The sequence below is a fragment of the Delphinapterus leucas genome, chromosome 14, assembly GCF_059928025.1.
Source record: "Delphinapterus leucas isolate spDelLeu-1000000601 "Yukka" chromosome 14, BTC_Dleu_Yukka2, whole genome shotgun sequence".
Taxonomy (NCBI): Eukaryota; Metazoa; Chordata; class Mammalia; order Artiodactyla; family Monodontidae; genus Delphinapterus; species Delphinapterus leucas.
The window spans coordinates 28,327,045-28,353,350 of record NC_143142.1 but is presented as its reverse complement, the minus strand read 5'-3'; the positions used below and the strand labels follow the sequence as shown (position 1 = coordinate 28,353,350).

General features: G+C 38.7%; 1 protein-coding gene across 7 annotated transcripts in view; it reads right to left on the bottom strand.

The window, feature by feature from the left end:
* SPIRE1 (spire type actin nucleation factor 1) overlaps positions 1 to 26,306 on the bottom strand; it is a 205,990-nt gene that overhangs the window by 30,599 nt on the left and 149,085 nt on the right. For 5 of the 7 annotated variants that reach the window (XM_022551242.3, XM_022551244.3, XM_089894887.1 and 2 more), the window contains 5 exons: positions 18,850 to 18,927; positions 15,038 to 15,202; positions 8,290 to 8,376; positions 6,986 to 7,115; positions 2,739 to 2,780 (listed from right to left, as the gene is read on the bottom strand). In XM_022551242.3, coding sequence (XP_022406950.1) covers positions 2,739 to 2,780; positions 6,986 to 7,115; positions 8,290 to 8,376; positions 15,038 to 15,202; positions 18,850 to 18,927 — 502 coding nt within the window. The remainder of the gene's footprint in view (positions 1 to 2,738; positions 2,781 to 6,985; positions 7,116 to 8,289; positions 8,377 to 15,037; positions 15,203 to 18,849; positions 18,928 to 26,306) is intronic. The other 2 variants (XM_022551243.3, XM_022551245.3) reach the window with 1 other exon arrangement.

Sequence of the window (26,306 nt, the reverse complement as noted above, 5' to 3'; positions counted from 1 at the left end):
ATTTAATGTTTCAGAAAAAATATAATTACTATATCAGATACATGATTTTATGGACGTTTTTGCTTAAGAAAATTTTAAAAGTCATTTATGGTAGATTTAAAAAGTTTGAACAGTACTGGTGGCACTTAAGTCTGGTAAAATCATGAGGGTGAGATCTGCACTGAAGTTTAGGGAACACTGTTAAGTGACAGTGGCTGCCATGAGCTAACTTCATTCTCAATGCAAGGGATCTGAGAAATTACCCAATAGCTCTCTAACTGCCTGAAGACTTTGCTGAGGTTGGTAACTGTACTTGAGCTCACTGACTCAAACTACTGAAATAAACACCTAGTACTCAATTCAAAGCTTTCGGATAAATGGAATTAATAGAAGAATATGTTATGTCCCAGTCAGGCTTCAGGATGATCTCCGTATGTAAGACTAAATATTGTGTGTGATTTTATCTAATACTGCATATTTGTAAAAGCCCCAGTTGAACACACTTTTAAGAGATATTTTTAAGTAGTTTGATTACTTATACTTTTCTGTTCAAATGAATGAATCCTCATTATCACTTCAGTGTATCTGATGAGAAAACCAAACCCTTGGATAAGACTTTAGACTTCTTCTATATAAGACAGAATTTCTGGTGATATTTATAAGTAAGCAAACTATTTAAGATGCTACACAGAGCTTTAGAAGTCACATGCCTCAGGTTCAGAATCTAAAACACACAACCATGATATTAAATACCTTATGTAATAACTTCTATTATTACATAGTGTAATAATTATGTCTGTTAGATACACCCAGGCTGCTGCCTTATTTAGGTGGAGGAAATATGGCTGAAATAAAGATTGTATATTTAATATTTGCATCAGAAAAATAAATTACACTTACCTTAATTAATGTTGACTGGATTAACATTTTCCACTAAGAATTAATATTTCTAAAACATACCTGAGCAGCAGAACATACTTCAATGTGTCCTATTCTACACTTATGTGCATTACCTACACTACACGTTTAAATATTTACTCCTTAGTTAGCTAATTTCCCAACTTAGACAAGAAATGCATCCCGATCTTTGCATTTAGGTTAGAAGAACAGATCAGTCTTTTCCATTTATAATTTGGGACATTTAAATTGGTTAGTCAAAATGACACAATGAAAACACAAGAAATCGAGAATGAAGCGTGTGGAAATTGCAAAGTACACTAAGGTACAAAATAAATTATGGCAAATGATAAGCAGTGAAAGCAAATCAAAAATTTTTGTTGCTCCTTTACATCGAGAAGCTCAGCACCAAGAGCTTTCTTCCCAACACAAGAACCCATCATATAACCTATAAGACACGAACACACCTACATACATGTGTGTGGGCATGCACGCCATCCAGGTCAGCCACCTGTGCCTACTTCACGGGAGACAGCAGCCAGTGTGCTTAGGCAGCGGCCACTCCCAGAGAGCCCGCCAGGGAGGAACATCTTTAGTAGATATTTAGAAGAGATGGATCTTAGTATGTGTTGCCAACTTTTGGAGATTAGCAGTAACACACATGTTCTCAAACGTTTCTGAGTTTATTTTCCAGACCAAGCTTTTTCTTTTTACAAAGTTACTCTGCAAATCGTTGATAAAATAAAAATTGTCAAATGGATAAAGAAAATAGAAAAAGCTCCTCAGTGGTCAGTCAGAAGTAGTAAGTGAAGACTATAACATATTTATCTGAGTTTCTTGAAAGTGCAAATATTAGTCATGCCTAAGAGAACTACAAATATACATAGAAATTCAAAAAGCAGTTGGGAACTATTTTAGCAGTTGGAAGACACTCAGTAAATATTCACAGACAGAACATGATACTAGAACTCTCTGGCTCTTTAAATATGAATTTGTATGTAAGATATGCCAACAGTTCCATGGCATGTAAAAGAAAATTCTGGAAGGAAATACTAGTTCCAATATCTTATCTCATTTTGCATTCAAAACAGCAGCTTCCAAAGTCTAAAATTCTAACGTGCAAAACATTTTATTGGGTCTAAGCTGGCTTTGAAAATTTGCTCATATATAATTTAAAAATTCAATTTAAAAGGGGGGCTGATTTTACAGGTCAAATTTAATCATTAATAGCTACTTGTTTCACTATTAGTCCCTGTCTATTTAACAGAAGGGCTCTAAACGTGTCCTACAAACCTGGGACACATGATTATATTTTACAACCAAAGCCATTACAACGCTCATGTGTTTTTAGACTCTTAATCAGCACAAAGAACCAGCGTGACAAGGCCCTACGCACAGGAGCACTGGGTACGCAGATAGCTCTTGCCCCTCAACTGAGGAGCAGTCGTCCTCTGAAGCAGCTGACAGTTCTGAGTTCAGCTACCTGAATAACTGAGTGCTTTAGAGAGTAAGAAGTGTCAAAACTTTGTTTCTTGAAAGTGTTTTCTATGCTCTGAAGGCAGAGTTCTGTTAGACTCTGACCGCTGCTTTATGAGACTGGGGGTGGGGTGGGCACTGTGTTCCATGACCACAAGTGCCACGGCTCTTCCACAGGCTCTTGCAAGGCAACAGATTTATTACAGTTTTAATTTTTTTTAAGTATACTATTTTCAAAGAAACAGAATGTTTTATTTGACTGACCACAGATTAGAAGAAGCCTTTCAATTTTCTTTTTTGACGTGTTTGAACAAGCAGATGAATGAAATGTATTTCACAGAGACCACAAAACCCACGTCAGGTGTGAAAGTGCTTTTTTTTTTTACCTGACAAGTCAAAACTGTAAGACATGCTAAGTGGCCGCATTGCTGAAAAAAGAAAACAAACAATAAAAAGAAAATAATTCAGCTGTTAGGATATACAGGGAAGATGAAAAAGGGAGGAGGGTTCAAGACCTGTGGTGGCACATTTCACACTTTAAGGCAGAAGGCAGTGAATAACAATCTGAAATACAATAAAACCATGAGTCTTAGTTTTAATTATATTACTAAGACTTGAAATGGAGTAACAATAAAAGAAAACAAATAACTTTTAAAGAACATGTTAAAAATGAAAGCATGTTAAAGATACAAACATTTTAGAATCATAGTACAGGACTTTATACTTAAATATAAAAGAGTTCAAAAGAAAAAACTAGCCATGTTTTAAAACATGATTTTATGGAACATACAAAATCTTTAAAATTTAACAACAAATGTATTCTTAAATAATTAATTTCAGGATGAAAATGTGGCTCTCTGCATACAGGTGAAACATCTTATCAAAAATCTCATTCAGGTACTACCAGCATCACAAAGTATCACTAATTCTCTATTGTAGGCAGTGTAACCTGGCAGTTGAAGCAAGGCCTCAGGAGCCAGAGAGCCTGAGTTTGAACCTCAGCTCTGCCACTTACTAGCAGTGTGATTCTGGGCAAGTTACTTAACCTCTCTGTGCTTCAGTTACTTCATCTGTAAAATGGGAATAATAGCACCTATTTCATGGGATTGTTATAAAAATTAAATGATTCCATACAAAAAAAGGCGCTCAGAATAGTGCTTAGCACATAGTAGAAGTTAAATAAATACAATCTCCTATGAATAAACTTATTTCTTTCCTGTTGAAATCATTTGTTTTAAAAATTTTATTACATATACTAAGAAACACTGAATTGTATATTTTAAATGGGTGAATTTTATGGCAGGTAAATTATATCTCAATAAAGCTGATTTAAAAAGGTTATTACCAAGGTTTGATGAATTTGGGTATTCATAAGAATGAGAATTACCTATTTCCACTGTAGCCCCATCCATCCTATGCCCCAGGTCAGGGAGGACAGGTGGCTGTGTGGTCGGAAGAGGAGAGAACCGCAGGTCCACAGGCTTGTCAGGCACAATGTCCCCCCAGCTCATGTTTCCGAGGCAGCCCACATACAGTTCTAACACCCAAATTTAACAGAATGAAAGTATCTCTCCATATGCTTTTGGCAGATGTTTTTAAAGGAATAATTTACATTTACAACCCCAAATCTCATAGTATGAGATGTTAGAAAAGGTGTTGGGAAAAAGAAAATGATAAGATATGAACAAAGACTGATGCAAAAGAATACTAATTTCAGACTTAACAGGAAAAAAATGGAGCTAGCCTGTAAAACAATAGGGAAATAGGCGAGTAAAAGACAACTTAGCCATGTGTTAGTAATCACGTCCTTATAAATAATGCTGTGGGGCATATTTAACGACTTGGGAAGATGTTCCTGCCCCACACAACGTTACATGGGGACATCAGACACTGTGCACACAGCTCTTGTCTCCACCTCATGACGCACAAGCTCCATCACAGCGCATGCCTCTGCTGGTGAAACTACGGGTAACAGTTCTTCAAACATTTCCCCAATTTCTACAGTGGGTTTCTACTTGCAATTACATGGAGGGGTAAGGTTTTAAAACTATTTAGGAAACTTTTCTTCAAGATAATTCTGCCAACTTTACCCAAACTCCCCAAGGGAAACTTTATAGTAAGAACCAATGTAGGTCTGCAGAAAGAAGAGCCCAAATCTCTTACTTTCCAATTAAGATGCAAGATCAATTTTAAAAGTAAGATTCTCATAGAACAACCACTTTCAATAACAGCTCAATTCCGGTTGTTGTGAAACACCAATTCATAAGGTTAAAATAAAATAAGATACACTATACAGAAAATTGATATTTAATTATTCTAAAGTAGATTTCCTGCTAGTTAGCATCTAACTTGTTGAAAATGAAACAGAAGAATATGTATATGACAAGGGCATGTGATGCCCCTTCTATGCAACGTGCGGTGTCCCGTTGCCACCCACAAGGACTGCTGGTCTCCTGAACGCTCAGCCCCAGCCACCCCCATGCCCCTGACGGGCTGCTGTCGGCGCTGCAGGGGAAACATGTACCTGCTGCCCCGAGCCTTTCCTCTGTCAGTGCCTGTGGGCAGGGACTCTGACTGCTCATCTCTCTACTCCAACAGCTGACACGGCTGTTTAATGAACACTTGGAAAAATGAAGGAACTGTATGTCAAATATCATCCAAATCACACAAGCACGTTACATCTGTCTTGTTCCTTTCTCTGTCCTGTTGGTGCTTCCACTGGAGTTTATAATCCCTCCTCTTTTCTCCTGAAAATCATGAAGCTTACTTTTCTCACGGTAATATATTTGTTTTGCCTTATAATTTTGTTGAAATCTTTTCTATTACCCCATTATTCCTTCTCAAGGTACAGTAATTTTAAAAAATCCAGTCTTAAGCAGCCGTCCTATAACACCGTTTCCTTATTTTTCCATAGTGGTTCTTATTCTTTGAGGCTGTGGACCCTTTAGGAATCTGAGCAAAGCTATGAACCCCCTCTCCAGAAAATGGACATACATACACTTTAGGAAATACATACAAATTTGTTATATTTCAAGGGATTCACAGACCATCCTTAGGCTCATGCAAGGACTCCCAGAATAAGAACTCTCCATTTATGTCATGTATATGTTCTGGCTTATTATTAGGTAAATGCTCATATGGATTTGTTTTAAACATCATTTTAAAGGGAAACACTTGCTGCCATAAAAATCAGACAGAGATAAATTCACACAGCCTGCCCTCACTCTGAAGCTCTGTACATGGAAGGTACGTGCGATTATTTCAACACCTCTGGGAGTACTTTTCATCACTGTCCCTGCAGTGGAGACCAGGACATAACAACCAACAAGACAGACGTGGGCCCTGCTGCCACGGAGGCCACAGTGTGACAGAATGGCCAAAAGTCAAACAAAAGAACATCAGCACGCAGTGACTTGAGAGTCATGGGAGGCAGGGAGAGCCGCTGAAGTGGATGTGACTGACCAGACGGAGAAGAGGAGAGCCTGGGTCAGAGAGGGGAGGACTAGAGAGACCTAGAAGTAAAACCCACAGAGCTTGGCTGTTGGGTAAGAGTCAGAGGTGATGCTGAGCAATCTGTCCTGGGCTCTGAGATGGGGAACCAGGAGGAGACAGTTGGAGGAGAAACCAGGCGAGGTCACTGCTTGGCTGCGGGGCTTGTCCTGCGTGAGGGGCAAGAAGGCCCTGCTCAGCAGACGGCTGCACGTGTGGGTCTGAACTTTCAGAGAAACCTGCGCTGTAGGGCGGGAGCTGAGGAAACCAGAAACAAACCCTGGAGGAGGACATGGTTGCTCAGGGAGAGGGAGCCCGGGATAGAAACCAGACGACTAAGCAGGGCTTGAAAGAGGCAGAAGAGGTCGGAGGAGAGAACCAGGAGAGAGTGCCACAGGGCCGGCTCCTGTCCTGTTCAGGCACCATGAGACTGTTTCCCTGAATTCTTTGGGCATCTTTAATCTTACAAATTGGAGGACAGCTGCATCAACAAAAATGTTTACATTTTATAATATGGTTTTGCTCTAAATGAAAATCAATGTGTGCTTATAAAAAAAAATTAAACATAATAAATGTAAAGGAACGTGAGTAATAAGTTAAGTGATATCAGTAATAATTGAGTCTCTTATCACATAATACCATATCTTCAAACCATAATTAAGACAATAGAAACCTGAAGTAAAACTATGTATCACTTATATTTCTAAAACGTAATAACTTATCCATGTATATGTATTACAATTTATAAAGTATTTTGACCATGATCCTATTTAATTCTTAAATGAAAGTCATAATGAAGGTGTAGAGGACTTTTTATCCCCCTTCTGCTGACGAAGAAATCGATGCTCACAGAGGTGAAGAGACCGTCCTAAAACCACAGCCTAGAGGTTGGCAGAGCTCTGTCCACTATGCAGCGCGGTGCTCTCCTACACTCAGCATCACGGGGCAATAATTTCCTATTCCATGAATCTCAAGTATAGACTTCCAGCGTGTGTGTGTGTGTGTGTGTGTGTGTGTGTGTGTGTGTGTGTGTGTGTGTGTGTGTGTTGTGTGTGTGTGTGTGTCCTTGTGTGTGTGTGTGTCCTGCAGACGACAGTCTCTCACTGGGCTGCTGTGCTGTCTTCCAGTGACGCCCCGGACTCACCTAACCTGCCGCGTCTGGTTTCCTCTGGTGACACGGGCCGCAGCTTTCTTTCTGCTTTGATTTCTTCCAGGATCCTTTCATGGAGGCTCCGTGGCCGCGGTGGAGTAGGCTTCAGTTTTCTGGCTGAGGCCTTAGAAAAAATATAATGGCTATAGAGACTTGCTTGAGTAGTTTTCCTTAAATAATTTTTACTGAAGCCCACTCATACAGTACATTATGAAATTATATTTTACTGACTGCAACACTGCTTGATAAAAGACCATTTTCAAGCAATAGGGAGATTACTGGACTTCACAGTGGTTCAGTCACATGTGCTCAAGTAACTTTAAGGAGTCAGCTTTGCTGCAGCTGTAGTCATGCTCCCTACGTGCTACTGTGACAGGCAATCCATTGAAATGTAAGCTGTACATTACCTATTATGATTATTGTTTTTGAAAGTAATGTTTTTGAGTAAGTCATCACAACCTTCTTAGAGTATTATCTTCGTTCTATAGTTGAGGAAATACAGGCTCAGGGAGGCCGATCAACTCTCTCAGAGACATGTGGCCACTAGGTTGTGTAGCTAGTGTGCAAATCCGGGCCCATATGACTCCATGCTCTTTCTGCTCCACCAGGACCCGCCTTCTTAAAATTATTTCCTACGTGGCCTCTTTCCCTTATTTTAAAAAGATTTATAAGAGGGATCATTAATTATGTTTTAGATGTTCACAAACTGAGAAAGAAACACCATTCCTGTTCTAGTTACTGAACACACATGGGGTTTGAGAGGCCTTGGTGAGCACTGGCTGTGGAGCTGGGGGGAAGTAAGTGTAGAACAGAGGAAACGCAAACCAACATTCAAACCACATCAGAACACCCTGATTCCATGGTCACTAGAAAGAACCCCGTCAACAGACGAAGATAATTAATACAAAAGAGGAGGTACAGCAGGGTGGATTTACTGTAAAACAGTATCAAAACGACAATTTAATCAAGGTGAAGTGTTTGTACCATAAACTAAACAGGGAGGGCAGCCCACACCAGGAACTACTTGGAATCATATTCAGCTGTTATTCTAGGAGGTATTTGGCCAGATTTTGCACCATAACTCAGGCTGTTTGAGTTAAAATATCCTAAGACAGCCTGTATTGAATAATTTTAAGTACTTTTTTTGTGAATTAAGAATGTAATTTACAGTTGGGCTTCATAATTCTGAGAATGAAAGCTCAGTGTAAATACTCCTTTAAGAGCTGAGTTCTAGAGGTCATAGGCTAGAGGAGAATACTTGTGCTCTCCAAACAAGGGGAATATGTCAAATTACATACTGGATTTAAAGGAGGTCTTGATCTGATGAAGTCCAGGATGATTTCATGAGCACTTTTTTTTAACCGAGGGGGAATATCACCATTCACCTGAAAGGAGACAAAAAGTAGAAGATTCATGTGACTACAGGTTTATCATTACAAGTTTCTGGGTACGTATGTCAACATATGTCACTTCAAAATTACTGAAGTGGAATCTGGCTCCACCAAGGATGCATTTCAAATCAATAAAAATGGAGAGTAAATGGCTGAATGATTCAGAGCAAAAATAACTATGCAGAATTGAAGAAACTCCACGTCCACTTTAGTTCCACATTTGGGGAAATTATATATAAGATGCATCCTTCCAACAAAAAGTTTCTACAATTATGAATGTGAATGGAAAAAATAATACTACGCTTAATTACTGTATAATTTCAAGTGTCTCTGGGACTTCCCTGGTGGTCCAGTGGTTAAGACTCTGTGCTTCCACTGCAGGGGGTGCGGGTTCGGTCCCTGGTCAGGGAGCTGGGATCTCACGTGCCAGGTGGCGCAGCCAAAACAACAACAAAAAGTCTTTTACCTCTTATTTTCATCCTTGTACAAAATCTTGGTAATGGGAAGGAGTGGGGACATGGTTCACATTCTTAGACAAAGCTGAGGCTCAGATCGAGGTGGTGTCTGCCCCCTTCACAGGGTTGGTGAGCAGAAGAGCCTGGCAGGGGCCTGGTCTGACTCTGACTCTTGCCCTAACATCCTCTCTTTTTAAAGAAACAGGTTACAAAAATTTTAAGAAATTTAAGAAAAACCCACCAAAAACCCCCCACCTAAACTCACATTCTGACCACTCAGAAGGCACAGTTGTGGTGACCGTAAGTCATACTTATTTCTGAACCTCATATGAAAAAACAGAACTGCTAGGTACTTTCTGTCATTATTCTCATAAAAGATAGATGAAAAAAGAAATGTTAACAAATTACAAATTTAAAAAACTGATGAATACCTTAAACTTCTCAAAATCCAGAAAATCAGCATACTATTTTTATTATGAACTGCCTAAAAAACCTCTATAATACTTTTTCACTCTACTTTGGTGACCTACTCTTTATCTTGTCATATTTTAATAATTTTATGTTATCAATTTTATTGGAGAGAAAAAAGATCATTTGTTTATTCCTCTAGCACCAATAGTTGATATTTTTTTAATTTTGATAGGCTAGAAAGGTTTCTTTAAGCTTCACAATTTGTTATTGAAATGTCATGCCCAATTTTAGAGTTATCGTAAAATTTGGTCAAACTTTTTAAAAGTATTTTCTTATCTGAATTGGAAGACTTCAGGGCATGGACAGTTTTGTTATGTACTTCCCAATCTTAATTACTGTTTTAATTGCTCAGGATCATTAATCAATTGGTTATTAATTTTTTATTGCAGCTGTATGAGTTTTGATCTTTTTGTCAGTGTCACTATTTTGTGTCACCTGAGAAATGAAGTTAATTTAAAAAAAAAAAAGAACCTGAACTGCTGCTCCCAGGCCCAGTGGCTGCCCCCCACAAATGCGACCACTCGGGGTGTGTGACAAGCCTGCTGACATCATCCACTCCCCTTTTCCCTGTGCCCCCCGCCCCCCAGTCCTGAGTGAGGACAGGACAGCCCTAAGGTTAGAGTTAGGAGTGAAAGCTGCCTGAGCTGAGCCAAGCTTGTGACCACTAGTACTTGGTTTAAGGAGGGCGTGTACCCAAGCAGCAGAGCTGGGGGCCTACCGTGGCACCACTCTTCACCCATGGACTTCATGTTACACAAGACTTTTTAAAAAATCCTTATTGTATGAACAACTTAATCAGACCTTTCTATTCTACTCCTGAACAGGATAACACATATCTTTCTAGCTACTTTTTTTAATTGGCATTTTTAAAAATTAATTTATTTTTTAATTTTATTTTTGGCTGCACTGGGTCTTCGTTGCTGCGCTCAGGCTTCCTCTAGCTGTGGTGAGCAGGGGCTACTCTTCGTTGTGGTGCACGGGCTTCTCATGTTGTGGAGCACGGGCTGTAGGTGCACAGGCTGAGTAGTTGTGGAGAGTGGGCTGAGTAGTTGTGGAGAGCGGGCTCAGTAGTTGTGGCTCACGGGCTCTAGCACACAGGCTCGGTAGTTGTGGCACACAGGCTTAGCTGCTCTGCAGCATGTAGGATCTTCCTGGACCAGGGCTCGAACCCGTGTCCCCTGCACTGGCAGGCAGATTCTTAACCACTGAGCCACCAGGGAAGCCCTCTTTCTAGCTATTTTTCGTATACTTTTATTTTAATGTTCTTTCCATCACAACAGCAGGGTTGAGTGAGATAATAATAAGGCCAAGGCTGTGAGTTCCATTCCCCAAACAAGCACGTTAACATCAGTTTCCTCACTAGTCAGAAACTGGATCCTGGATCCCAATTACAAAATGTGTGTCAGTGCTCATGAGGAAGCTGTATGCCAGTATTGATGTGAGTCAGTCAGTCAAAGTCCTTACTAGCAGGAGGAAAAGTAACAGCAAATTCCATTCTGCTGCTGGGTCAGTGAAATTACTTTTTTTTTAATATAAATACAGAACACACCCTGAAACAAGTTCTCTGAAGCTGCAACAATAAATGATTTCTAGATGAACACAAATAGTAGGCCCATAAGTAAATGAGACCAGTTATACAACTTGATCTTACTTTTGAGCCACAATGCCTTAAACAAATAACTTCTATATAAAAAATGTTTGTTTCTACATCTTTATTTTTGTTTTGAATTTTATTTATTTTTGTACAGCAGGTTCTTATTAGTTATCTATTTTATATATCTTAGTCAATCCCAATCTCCCAATCATATATGTCAATCCCAATCTCCCAATTCATCCCACCACCACCAACTCTCTGACTATACATTTTACAAGGATCTTTCATTACACTGGACTAGTCTTCTCAAATAATTGGTTTATACTTAAGAAAAAAGACGTTAAGACAATTAGAAATAAAATGCCTCCTCTGTTAGGCTTCTATTAATCAAAGAAAGACAAAGTTTTCAAGAGCTCAAAAACATCAGAAAAACAACAGATCATCTGATCAGGCTTTAGACCAAGGTAAATAAATAGAGGGAACTTGGTAATGCTTTAAAAAAAAGAAACCTTTAATGAGATATAATTCACATATAAAATTCACCCCTTTTTTTTTTTTTTTTGGCGGCACCACTCGGCATGTGGGATCTTAGTTTCCTGACAGGGATTGAACCCACACCCCCTGTAGTGGAAGCACAGAGTCTTAATCACTGGACTGCCAGAGAAGTCCAAAATTCACCCTTTTAAAGTGTACAATTCAGGGTTCTAAGCAGTCACAAGGTTTTGCAATCACTACCAATAACTTCAGAGAAATTTTATCACCCCAAAAGTATATGCTGCACCCATTAGCACTCATTCCTCATTCTTCCCTCCCCACAGCCATCGGCAGCCACTAATCTACTGTCTTACTGATGTGCCTACTCTGGAAATTTCAAATAAATGGAACCCCTCATACATTATGTAGCCTTTTGTGTCTGGCTTCTTCCACTTAGCATGTTTTCAAGGTTCACGCAGGTGGTAGGATGTATTGGTACTCCATTCCTTTTTATGCCTGAGTAATATTCCATTGTATATTACCCACTCATGAGCTGATAAACATTTGGATGGTTTCCACTTTTTGGCTATTATAAATATGCTATGAACATTCATACATAAATTTTTGTGTGGACAAATGTTTTCATTTCTCTTAGGAGTGCATGTAATGGCTGGGCCGTAAACTCTATGTTTAACACCTTGAAGAATTAGCAAACTATTTCCCCAAGTGTGCACCATCTTACATTTCCATCAGTGATATGAGGGTTCCAATGTCTCCACATCCTCACCAGCATGTTACTTCTTGTGTTTTTTATTTTAGCCACTCTAGTAGGTGTAAAGTAGCATCTCACTGCAGTTTTGATTAGCATTTCCCTAATGACTAATAATGTTAAGCATCTTTTCATGTGCTTATTGGCCATATCTTCTTCAGAGAATAATTCAAATTATTTGCCCACTTTCCACCTGGGTTGTCTTTTTTACTGTTGAGTTTAAAATATTCTTTATATGTCCTGGATACAAGTCCCTTTTTGGATATATGATTTGTAAATATTTTCTCCCATTTTGTGGGCTGTCTTCACTTCCTTTATATTGTCTTTTAAATCACAAAAGTTTTAATTTTCGATCAAGTCCAATTTACTTTTTTCTTTTGTTGCTGTACTTTTGGTGTCGTTATCTAAGAAAGCACTGCCTAATCTAAGATCACAAACCTGTTTTCTTCTATGAGTTTTATAGTTCTAGTTCTTAAATTTAGGTCTTTCATCCATTTTGAGTTAACTTTTATATATAGTATAAGGTAGCAGTCCAACTTCATTCTTCTGCTTGTGAATATCCATCTGTCCTGGCATCATTTGTTGAAAAGACTGATATTTCCCTTTTGTCTTGGGATCCCACAGAAATCAACTGACAACAAATGAAGGCAATTATTTCTGGACTCTCAATTCTATTCCACTGATCTATGTTTATCTTTATGCCAACACCACACTGTCTTGATTACAGTTTCTTTGTAGTAAGTTGTAAAATTAGGAAGTGTGAATCCTCCAACTTTGTTCTTTCTTCAAGATTGTCTTGGCTATTCTGGGTTCCTTGTAATTCCATGTGACTTTTAGGATCTGCTCATCAATTTCTGAAATGACCAGCCAGGGAGCAGCGACAGCACCACACGGGCATGGCGCAGGGCGCCCGAGCGCAACCGCCATGGCCACCTCCCTCGGTGGGGTTGCCTGTTCGGGGCGCCTGCCCAGTTACGCGGTCCTTGGGTCGCCCACGCCCCGCGCCTAGCCGTTGCCACAGCTGCTGGAAGAGGCAGTTCAACAGCCGGCCGGGCTCTGGAGCAGCCGGCCAGGCTCTGGAGCACCCAAGCCCGCTTCAGGAAAGCGGCTTCCGCTCCTCGACTGCTGGCAGCCGGCTGACGGCGGCCGACGATCTACATCTTTATTTTTAAAGGTGAGTTATCTGAAGTTCTCTGTTAGAATTAAAGCATTTTACCAAAACATTTTGAAAAAATTCCATTGAAATGTTTTGTACTTCTATAACTTAATGTTCTAAATATAATCCCATATGGCTAAGCCATTCAATTCCCATCATGAGCATCACAAATATTCAAAAAAAAGTGGATTACTATGGTATAGTTATGTAGTTTAAACCTGAGGATTAAATTAAGAACATCTTGGCATACCGCTTCAGATACAGATAGACTATGTGTGAAAATCCATTGTGTTTACTCTTTACAACAAAATTTTTTTAAAGAAATTAGAAAGTGGCATTATATTGATAAAAGTAAAAATTTTTTAAAAAATATATCCAGTGTTTGAATGATGAAATATGAGTAACTGGGGCTTCCCTGGTGGCACAGTGGTTGAGCGTCCGCCTGCCGATGCAGGGGACACGGGTTCGTGCCCCGTTCCGGGAAGATCCCACATGCCATGGAGCGGCTGGGCCTGTGAGCCATGGCTGCTGGGCCTGTGCGGCCACAGTAGTGAGAGGCCTGCGTACCGCCAAAAAAAGAAATTTGAGCAGCTGAATTTCCACTCTCATTTTATCAGGTACATATATACATAACAAGGAACTAATCAAAATCTTAGCCTGTTAGACTAAAACTTGAAAACTTCCCCCACACAAAACCAATCACCACTAGAACTGCCATCTGCCTAGTCCCCTGCACAGAGGCTCAGTATAAACGTATCCAAGTGAACTGCATGGAATTAGCCAGACAAAGAAAGACAGAAAAAAGGAAAACAATAATGGGTACCACAGAGTAGTAACATGTTCTTCTTTACTTACTACTCACAACCTCCAAACTGTATAAACATGCACATAACAGGAGTCCCAGGGGGACTGGAAAGACAAGAAAGGACAAAGAAAATGTGAAGAACTAATGGCTAAAAACTTCCAAAATTTGGTAACAATACAAATCTACTCATCCAAGAAGCTCTATAAACTCTAAGCAATAAACTCCAAGAGAGCCACAACAGAACACATTATAGTCAAGTCACTGAGAGAAAAATATTGAAAGCAGCAAGGAGTGACTATCACATACAAGGGATCCTCAATTAGATGAACAGGTGATCTCTCACTAGAAAGCATAAAGGCCAAAAGGCAGTGAGCTAAGTTTAAAGACAGAAAAAAACACTGTCAACCAATAATTCTGTACCCAGAAAAACTCTGCTTCAAAAATGAAGAAGAGGGCTTCCCTGGTGGCGCAGTGGTTGAGAGTCTGCCTGCCAATGCAGGGGACACGGGTTCATGCCCCGGTCCGGGAAGATCCCACATGCCGCAGAGCAGCTAGGCCCGTGAGCCATGGCCACTGAGCCTGCGCGTCTGGAGCCTGTGCTCCGCAACGGGAGAGGCCACAACAGTGAGAGGCCCGTGTACCGCAAAAAAAAAAAAAAGGAAGAAGAAGAAGAAATTAAGACATTCCCAGGCAAACAAACACTAAGGGGGTTCATCACTAGTAACCCTGCCCTAAAGGGAGTTGTTCAGGCTTAAAGAAAAGGACAGTAGACAGAAATTTAAAGCCATGGGTTGTGGAATTACACATTTGTAACTTTTCTGTGAGTTTACTGTATTTTCCAACTTTTCCATATTGAGAAGAACATTTTCAACAAATAAGATTACCAAAAAACAACCATTTGAGTCCATTAACAGTTTTCTTTGTTACTTACCATCACTTTTCGCAAAGTGTATCTTTTGGATCGAATGTCATCCATTAGCATCTCATAAGGGGTGAGCTGATATTCAATGGGCAGAGGGTTGTACTGCCGCTCTTGGACCTTCTTGAGTTTTACTCCATTCCGCAAATCCCTCATCACCTGCACCCAGAATCGAGCCTGAAAGAGCCAAGGGTGGAGAGAAATCCATAAATAAATTTACTAGTTTCCTCTAAAGAGCTATAGTCGTAAAGAAAATATTAAGAGCTTGGATTACAAACAACCAAGCAAACCAAAGAGAAACGATTTTAAAAATTAGATTTTAGGGTACTAAAAAGCAGGTAGGATGCCAGCAGAGAATCCACCAGCTCTAACTGTGGGGACACCTGGATAAAACCCTAATTCACCCCCTGTGCTACCTGCATCCATGGCCTCAGTTCCTCAGGCCCTCATGTTCCACCTATCAGGTGGCTTTGCTCACTGAAGAGGTGTGTGTTTCTTACACTAGACTTTGGGTTTGGCTCTATTACTTCCTTGGCCACTGGAATTTTAGTGGATATGACATGACCAAAGGCTTCAACAACAAATGCACAATGGCTTGTCACTCTGCTCCTGTTACTGCCATGAGAACATCATGCTTGGGTTGGCACGAAGCACACTGGCAGGATTATCCAGGAGAAGGATGATGCACAGAGTAGAGCCACCACTCTGATCTGCAGACTCATGAGCTGAGTAAATGCTACCACTTTATGCCGTGGTATTTTGTAGTGTTCAGTTACGCAGCATTACTGTGACCACAGCTAACTGATACAGCCATCTACTGCTATTTGACATCCAGCAAGTTGCTTCCCCTTTCTGAACCCTGGCTTCCTCATCAATAAAAGAAAATGGCACTTTATAACTTGTTAAGATGATCAGAGCTGATGTACAGTGTTCTGCACATAGAAAATGCTCAAAAATGACAATTTTTATGTTATTACTATCTCTGCACAAATTATTTAATATCAATTTTCTTACCTACAAATAATAGCAAGTTGCTCTGCCTGCCCTTCAAGAAAATGAAATATATGTAAAATATTTATTATAATTTAAAATATATTAAATGTGTTAATATTATTATACTTTAACCTTTTTGTTTTCCTGCCTATAAGCTATCATATTCTCGGCTTCAGTAAAGAGAAAATCAATATGATATTTAACTGAAATATTATAGGTTGTTAAACATTAATAAGTGGCTCAATAGCTACATAATATATTTATTAAAAATCAAGTGACATATTTCATAAGAAATGCCTACATAACTGATTAAACTTCTCAAAAATGTCCTCAAAAAATGATTTGTGATTTTTAAAAACTGTATACCATTTCTTATTCCCAAAAGGATTTGAGGTACTTAATACTGTGGTATAGCCATCAGAACATCTTCTAAAATATTAATATTTAAGACAAGTTCTTAGATTCTGCCATTAAATTATCCTAATATAAATCCCTAAAATATTTAGATCTCTCCTTTGGGAATGCTCGTCTCAACTTCTCTTGCTCATTCCTTGAAGATCCAATTCAAATACCATCTCATTTTTAAAATACTGTCTCTTCTCTTCACCTCCTCTGGCTTTAAGAAAACCTGACATATGAAACTTTGAATTCTCAAAACAGATAAATTAGTGATGATTACCCACATTAGAATCTTTTGCTATAATTTATAGAAAAATTCAAACAGACTCTTTTATATAGCCAGTTCATTATATATTATTGTTGGCAAAAATTTTACAAATGACTTTTCAGAAACTAAGTTCCAGTTATATAAAATAATGGACAACTGTCACTGTATGTATTCCCAGAGATTTTATCATTTACCCCTTATTACACTAGAAAGATTCTGAGATGTATAGATTCTGCCATTAAACATATTCTAATTCTCCTTCATACTATTCCTCATTCCTTCCTCATTTCATTCTAATCTTTCTAGGTAGTTCACTTTCATGATCTTATGAAAAAGAAGCTGGTGATCTAGGCAAATGTAACTCCCTTTGGAGATAGTATGTCTCTTGTCAGTGATCATACTGTTTTAGATGAGGTTGCCTTAAGACAGTTAATTAAATTTTTGGTTCAACTTTATACTAGCTATTTGCTAACTTCTGAGCACCTGGAGTTATTTACCTGGCTTCAATGTCTTGGAAAACAAATTTAAAAATTTATTAACCGGGCTTCCCTGGTGGCTCAGTGGTTAAGGATCCGCCTGCCAATGCAGGGGACACAGGTTCGAGCTCTGGTCCAGAAAGATCCCACATGCCGTGGAGCAACTAAGCCCATGTGCCACAACTACTGAGCCTGCACTCTAGAGCCCGTGAATCACAACTACTGAAGCCGGCATGTCACAACTACTGAAGCCTGCATGCCTAGAGCCCATGCTCCGCAACAAGAGAAGCCACTGCAATGAGAGGCCCATGCACCGCAATGAAGAGTAGGCCCCACTCGCTGCAACTAGAGAAAGCCCGCGTGCAGCAACGAAGACCCAACGCAGTCAAAAATAAATTAAAAGAAAAATTTATTAACCAAGATGACATACACCTAGAGCAACACTATGCAAAGGAAACTGATCATCATTATTCTAAAGTGACAATACTAGCTTATAAGACAATATAGGCTACTTGTTTTTAAACTTTACTCTTAAATATTCCTGATTAATATCATTCCAAATATCTCAGGAAAGATATCGTCCATAAATTAAGAATATTGCTAACAGGAAACACCCAAATGACCATCAACAGAAGAATGGATAAACAAATTGTGGTACTTACATACAATGGAGTACCTCTCAGCAATAAAAAGTATAAACTATGATACAGGCAACAACATGGATGAAATCTCCAAAGAATTATGCTGAATAAAAGAAGCCAAAAAAACCCCTGTATATACTATGTGATTGTATTTACATAAAAGTGTACAAAATGCAACCTATAGTGACAGAAAGCAGATCACTGGTTGCCTGGAAACTAGGGAGAAGGGAGGCAGGAAGTAGGGTTACAAAGCAATACGAGGAGATGTGGGGTGATGGACAGGCTCACTGTTTTCTTATGGTGATGGTTTGTTTCACAGGTGTGAATGTGTATGCGTATATGTCAAACTTATCAAACTGTACTTTTTAAACATGTGCAGCTTGTTGTATGTAGATTACACCTTAATAAAGCTGTCAGAAAAGAATATGACAATTGAAATCTAACATGGTCAAAGGCGACTTGTTCATATCCTCCAAATCTGTATCTTTTCCGATTCCGTCATTTAATGTCATTATTTTATCCAGTATCCTTAACATGAAAAGTCAGAATCCTAAAATGTGCCTTCCTACATGGATCTAGTACCATGTTGGAAAAACAGTAGACAGTGAGTCACATGAATACACTGCAATCATCTGTTCTAGAAATCTGTCTTCTGTTTCACCAGGGCAGAACATTGTAACGTATCACTCATTCTGCATCCCCAGGGCCCTAATCCAGTAACTATTCATTGGATAAATGAATGTACTACACTATAGTTTCACTATATCCTGAAACAGAGCTTAAACTTTGACTTCCCCATAAGAGGATGCTAAGGTATTAATGTAATTAGAAAGGTCAATATTTTAAACACTGAAATTCTCAGAGACATTGGGGTGGTTCTAATAAAATTAGATAGTTTTTAAAAAATGGAATAGCTATTTCCTCAAATGTAAGGTTAGGCTTTCAAATTGGTATAATATCATTTCATAATAGTCCTTAAGATAGATCATTTTACAAAACATGATACGACTTCTTCAACACTAAACAGAGAATACCCAGCTATCTCACCCAGTCAGCGTTTTTCAGCTCCTCCAGGTCTGTGTTAGATTCGTTACTCTTCTCCATTTCTTGAATCTTCTTCAGATTCTACCAATTAAAATTCAAATAAAACATTTAAGCACAAAATTTCATTAAGTTACCTTCTCAAATTAAAATTTCGAACAGATACCTTCAGATAAAATATATACAGAAGTGTTACTGAAGCAGATAGCACAGAATCTACTCCTCTGTAAATTTCAGCCAATTTCAGTAAATTAAAATAAATGCAGTCCTGCAGAGGGATGGACTGAGATTGTTCATTCTAATTTCCTTTGAAGCCTTGTGATTAAACCTCAGTCACAATATTAATTCACATCTTCTAAACTGTACTGACATTTCCTTCTCCATCAACCCCCACATTCAATCCATCATTAATCTCAAAGATGTAACTTTCTCTCTTTATTACTTAAGTCCTCTCCTTTTAATCTCCACTGTAAATCCCTTAATCCAAACACGATCTTATTTGGCCTGGACCTCTGAAGCAGCCTTGCCCCGGACGCTAAGTGCTAAGCCTTCAGGCAACCATCAATTTAACCCCAACCACAACCCATGTTACAGGAGAAACTGAGGCTCACGAAAGCTAACTAATATGTCTTGGGTACCCCAAGGTGAGTGACAGAGCAGGAGTGAAGCACATGGAAGTGCCCCAGGGCCTCAGACAAGGTGAGTGATGGAGCAGGACTGAAGCAGACATGAGGTAAGACATATGGAAGGGACAGCACACGATGAGCAGAGTGTTGGGAATGTAGCATCCAGACGCTTAAATAACCCTGAGAAAACGGACAGGTAACGTTCTACTTTAACTTGGCCAAAATGAGCATTTACGAATTGGTATTACAGAAGGAAAAGAATAGGATTTATGATTTGTACCTGAGCTTTGCACATAACGGGTACTTAATAGGTGGTGTGACATTATGTCAAAATCTGAGTAATAGGGGCTTCCCTGGTGGCGCAGTGGTTGAGAGTCCGCCTGCCGATGCAGGGGACATGGGTTCATGCGGCAGTCCGGGAAGATCCCACATGCCGCAGAGCGGCTGGGCCCGTGAGCCATGGTCGCTGAGCCTGCGCATCCGGAGCCTGTGCTCCGCAACGGGAGAGGCCACAACAGTGAGAGGCCCACGTAACGAAAAAAAAAAAAAATCTGAGTAATAATCATTATTAACTAAATCAGGACTCTCAGTTTTCTGACTTTAAAGATATATCAGAGGGGGCTTCCCTGGTGGCGCAGTGGTTGAGAGTCCGCCTGCCAATGCAGGGCGCGCGGGTTCGTGCCCTGGTCTGGGAGGATCCCGCGTGCCGCGGAGTGGCTGGGCCCATGAGCCATGGCCGCCAGGCCTGCGCGTCCGGAGCCTGTGCTCCGCAAGGGGAGGGGCCACAACAGTGAGAGGCCCGCGTACGACAAAAAAAAAAAAAAAAAAGATATATCAGAGGTACTGGTATTACATTATCTCTGATATTCAAAATTCCTCATTTTTTGCTAGGGATTATTAGTTAGCTTAAAAAAATAAAATCTCTGATGACTTAAGCCATAATACCAAAATCAGAATTGAGCGGGGAAGAGACCGAAAAGGAGAAGCACAGGTGTTATTTTGTTCCTCTAATGGCTGCAACCCAGGCTCCATTCCCAAAAGAATTAAAGTACATACTACTTGGGATTTCCCTGGCAGTCCAGTGGTTAAGACTCCGCGCTTCCTCTACAGAGGGGCGCGGGTTGGATCCCTGGTTGGGGAACTTAAGATCCCTCATGCCGTGCGGCACGACTAAACTAAGATAAAAAATAAATAACATAACATAAAATATAAAAAAAAAAAGTACTACTCTATTGACTAGAAGATTCTTCCAGGTTTTTTAACAATTAAAATGGTGAAAGAAAAGAGACTTAGGAGGTGAAATGCCTCTGGGCACCCTGAGACTCTATCAGGCTACGTCATCTATTTATCAGCAGCAACACTCAAACAATGACAGCTGAACCTAAGTCCCCATCTCCCTCTCCCTAGAAAGCTTTACCCCAGATGCCCACTTAGCTAATTCCCATATATCCTTCTCATTCTTGCTCAAAGGTTACCTTCTCAATGGGGCCCACCTTGACCACCCTATATAAATTCCAAGCCCCACACCCTGCCATGAGCAACCCCTAGTCTACGTCTTTCTCCAAAGTCCATCCTGCCTCTAACAGTCCATATGATTTACTTAATATGTTCACTGTCTGCCTCTCCCTGACAGATTCCAAGCTTCCATGGGGAAGTAGTTTTGGTCTACTTTGTTCACTGTTGGGCTCCTCAAATCTCTAGAACAGTGCCTTGCACTTAGTAGGTGCTTAGTAAATATTTGTTGAATATGTGAATTAAGATACTTTCAACCAAGAACGTTCACTTAAATCTCTTCAATAGTTCTTATCACGTCAACTTTAATAAGCGGAAGCTCAATCAAAAGGAAAATTATTCAGAGGAAAATCTGTATTTTCTTCCCTAAACTCAGAATCCCCCGGAAGGATGGGATGGAGAAATCTTATCTTTTTGTCATATTTCTCCCATCACCTAAAAAGGCTGATCCCACAGCAACCACTTTATTGTTTATCCAATGATCTATAAACCAAAAGATAATGAAAAGAGCTGAAAACACAGTGGAGAAACTCATCTTTACAAGCCTATGTTGTTTTTAAAAATTCCGATGGTCTCTAGCTCCTTTTAGGATCCAAACAAGAGAAGGCAAGACAAATGTACAGATACAGTAGAAGATGGGAGGTCTCTGGCAAGATGAAATCTTTATCTTTTTTCCTTGAATCCTACTGCTACTACCAAAAACGTGATTACGGTAGGTCTCTGAATTGTTCTTTCTGCTTCAGCTTCTTCCTCATTTGGTTTATCTTCTCAATCCCCCATGACGGGTTCTCAGTGTCTCTGTTGTGCCCCTCAAACTGGGGTGCCTATAAGTACTTCTGGGGAACTCTTTTAGTTAGAGCCTGTCCTGGGGATGTTGAGAGAGAGAGAAAGCCAGTTTGAGATACTGGATCCAGCTGTGCCTAAAGCTAGCTGTGCCCTTATATTCCCAATTAAGGGAGTCAATAAATTCCTCCCCCTTCCACCCATGCTAATTTGAGTGGATTTCTGTCACTTGCAATGGAAAGAATTATGATTTAACATGTCCCCTTTAGTCCAAAAATATGAGTTCACGCTTCTATGTCTTAGGGGTGGTCTGGTGGAAGAGTACGAGAAGCATATGGCGCTTTTTCCACCCAACCTTAACTGTTACTGTTCTCGGACACATCCCTGACAAAATGTAGCCAGGATGGTCTCACTGTTAAGACTTCAGACATCTCTATCTTTACTTGTGCTGTGACAAAATCCCTAACTCCCTGCAGCTAAGAAAAACTATCTGCTGTCTATAATACTGACGATAATTTAAATGAATGGCCTGAGAATTTCATGTTTCTTTATTTTTCTGAAAAGCAAGTAGCACTAATTGTAGCTCAGATACTTCCTAGCTGTGTGACTCTGGATAGTTATACAACTGCTCTAGTCTTCAGCTTGATTTTCTCACCTGTAAAATGCAGCTGCCAATAAATACCTTTTCGATTTTGTTAACATTATGTAAAATAATACAAAAGAAATATAGCATGTGGCCTGGTTCATATTAAGCAGATTAGTAGATATTAGTTATTTAGCATTTATTTAGTAGTTATTAGTTACTATAAGCCAATGAATATCTATGAAGATTTGATTGTGAACACTTCCACTCTATCACAAAAACATTATTCTTTTTTTTAAACATTTTATCTTTTAACAAATGAGACCTCTCTTTAGCCTCTTCGTGAAGTAAAAAATCCTGAATCATCAATAAATCAGTATAAAATAGCTGAGAATCTGTAAATACTATAATTGAACAAGCTTGAACAAATATTCAACGAAGAATCTCAGGTTTTCTCATTAGCAGCAACACAAATGAGTTAGTTGAAAGTAAATTACAGATTTTTATAGTTTTAGAGACAAGCTTCTGTCAGTTATATTCTAACTTCTGAATAAGTTTTTTTTTTTTGCTTGTACAAATGTAAGAAGAGATGCCAACCTGTGCTTGGAATAGGGTGAGAAAGTCCTAACTGAGAGCATCCACTCGGCAATTAACTCTCCCCATTTCTGACACAACCATTCTCAAGCTAGCAATTAGAACGGCTCTTTGCCAACATTTTTAGTTCCCAGCATCTTAAAAAATAAATAAATAAAATCTACTCCATGAATCACAAGTATATCAAATACTCAGAGTAATGTTAATGTATCTGCATAGATTCAACCACCACCCTTACTGACAATGTATTCATGTATTAACATAATATTTTAATAACAGCATTTTAATGATCACCCTTTTCCTCCATATTGTTAACCATTTAGAACTATTTGTTATTTAATGGTATTCCCCTGTACAATGGGTACATGTTTTCAGCTAGAAACTTTTAAATATGTAAAAATGAATGTTTCAATAATTCCTTGAAAAAAACCTTTTTTTAACTCAGTTAAAATATGCTAATATACTTTTAAAGAAATTACTTTCATAGAGACCATTAAATATATCTCACAAGTGACAAAGTCACTAATATAAATATTGCCTATAATAAACAGAACATGTATATTAGCCTCACAAAGTAAGAGCCATGATGTCCTTCCTAATTCAGATACTTTTACCACAGAAAAGAAAAAGGACTCCCAAATTAATATTTTGGAAATTAGAACACAAAAAAGCCCCCAATTACAGCAATTCTTGTGATAAATGGAAGTCTCCCATGCATATAAAGAGCTAATGGATAATTACTAAAGAATATGATTCATATTTTCATCAACCTTTATGGCACTATCTTAAAGATGTAACATGCTCCTTCTCCCAGAGGGGTCGAAGAGGGAGAAGACATTTCTCTCGAGAGAAAGAGCATTTTACTTAATGAAAAATGTAAAACGTTAAGATACTAAACTGTAAGTTGATATTCTGTAAAGCTCAATTTGAATTTATACGGTTCACTGCAGAAATCAGAAAAAGTATAGATGAAGTCGTCAAAATGAAGGAAATGCATTTCTAGGTTCCAGGAAAGGAACTGTTCCTCCATTCTCCCAATACTTTTGTAGACAGACACACACACACACACACACACACACACACACACACACACTCACTCACTCACTGGCTGAGTGTTTAATGCCTGTCTCTGCCCCAAGTAGCTGGACTCACAGTATCTCCCTAAAGACATCTATCTGCCCTTTCGGTTTTTATACTCATTAACTGTTCACACCTACAGAAATGCAGTGATGATCATTATAAAACAATCATTAAAATATCAGAGACACTATTTACAAATTATATCACAGAAAGCTATTTTCTTAATAAATAAATACAAATAAGACCAATACTCCATTAGAAAAATGGACAAAGAATATGGATACACAATTGAAAAATACAAATAGTTCTTAAGCATATGAAAAGGTACCTGGTCTCATTCATTGTAAGGAAAATGTAAACTAAAACTATGAGATATGAATTTTCACTTATCACTTAGAAAAACACATTATGAAGATGTAGAAAAACAGACACTCTTACACATTTCCAAGGAGAGTATCAACTGGTAAACCTCAATGGAGGACAATCTCATAAATTTTATGAAAATTATAAATGCACAATTTCTTTGACCCAGCAATTCTACTTTTAGGAATTTGTCTTATATATACAATCACACCCACGAAAAACAGGTTAAAAACTATCCATTGCAGCATTGTTTATAAAGAGCAAAAAATTGGAAGAGACTTATTAGTTGTCAATAGAGGACAGATTAAATCAATTACAGTCTATCCACACAACAGAACATCACGGAGACACAAGAAATGTAAACACTATGTGCTGATATAAAATGATCTACAAGATTTATTATTAAATGAAAAAAGGTTCAGAACAGCATAAAAAAGGAAGAAAAAATATTGATATTTTTCTGTTAGTTATACATAAATCATCTGTGTAAGGACAAAGAAGAAATTAACAGTATTTGTTGCCTGTGGGAGAGACTGTGCAGCTAGGAGACAGAGGGAGAAGAGTGCAGCTTCTTGCACTATTTCTGGACTCCTGGAGCTTGAACCATGTGAGTTTTTTTATTTGTTAAAATAAAGTTAATTAAGTTCAAAAAGTTACAGGACCTGAAAAGTCTATAACTGAGTTCTGACATGATCTTCTATATAAAAGATTCTTCTGAAGCATTTTAACAGGGCGAGTAGTGACAAACCCAAAGAAACCTAGGGGCAGAGAGGGTAATTTCACTATTGCTGATGAGATGAGTGTTCTGCACATTTACTAACATTCACAAAATAAATCAAATAGAAAAAAGATAGACTTTGACAAGGACTCTAAAAAAGTTACAAATAATAGATGATTTAATTAAAATGAACACAATGGCAACCTTAAACAAACAGCTGGTGGTAGATTCTTTCTTTCAAAAAATATGTTCACCCCTTGGAGGACTGGAAATCCGTTTTGGCTCTAGGGAGAAATTTCCAGTTAACTTAAATGTCATCGCAGTTTTATTACTGGAGGTGTAGGGAGCAAACATGGGAGGGAGAGGCCAGGAGTATGAGAAAGCTAATTAAAATATACTTCAACATGTGAATGAGATAGAGGTCTTGTGGCTTTATCTTTGTGCGTGCATTAAAGCAGAAAACAGTCTCAAGTCATGTCACAGCAGACGTCTTAGGAGTCAGCGTAACTGGCAATGGCACTATGATGTAGGTGGACTTGGTTATACTGGCTGTGAGATACTGGGTGGGAAATAGTTACATTTGATTTTTTTCAACCAATTACAGGTTATAAAATGTGGTCATCTGATTTTAAACAACAGACAAAAGACAATTCCATAACAGCCTAATCAATTCCAAAAACACTGTTTTCCCCCCGTGGCAACAGAAGATACTTTATATATACATATATAGTATTCCATTTTAAGTAAAATATTTTAGCACTATCTTGTTTAAGATTAACTGAGCTCAAAGATTTCATCACAAAATTATGATTCTTTTATAGGACTAATTGAAATAATATATGTAAATCACTTAATAAACTATTACAGCAATCATTCTGATTATATAGTGTAACATTACTCATATAATCTTTTGAAAATTCATAATGAACCATACTGCTTTCCCACTCACGTTCTTAGCCCATAATTTCAATATATGGTCAAATACTAGCAGCTAAAAAGATAGAATGGCTCTAATCTGGGCACCTAGAAATCATCCTTCCATTACGGGGTTTTATTAAATTTAGGGTAAGATTTAACCAATCAGAAGAATGTGACTGGTGAGGTTTAAAATAAAGTCACATGTAAGTGAGAATCCCTCAAACACTTAGAAAATGGAGACACTGGCGTAATGCTCCTTCTAACAGCTGTATCTCTGAGTACCGGA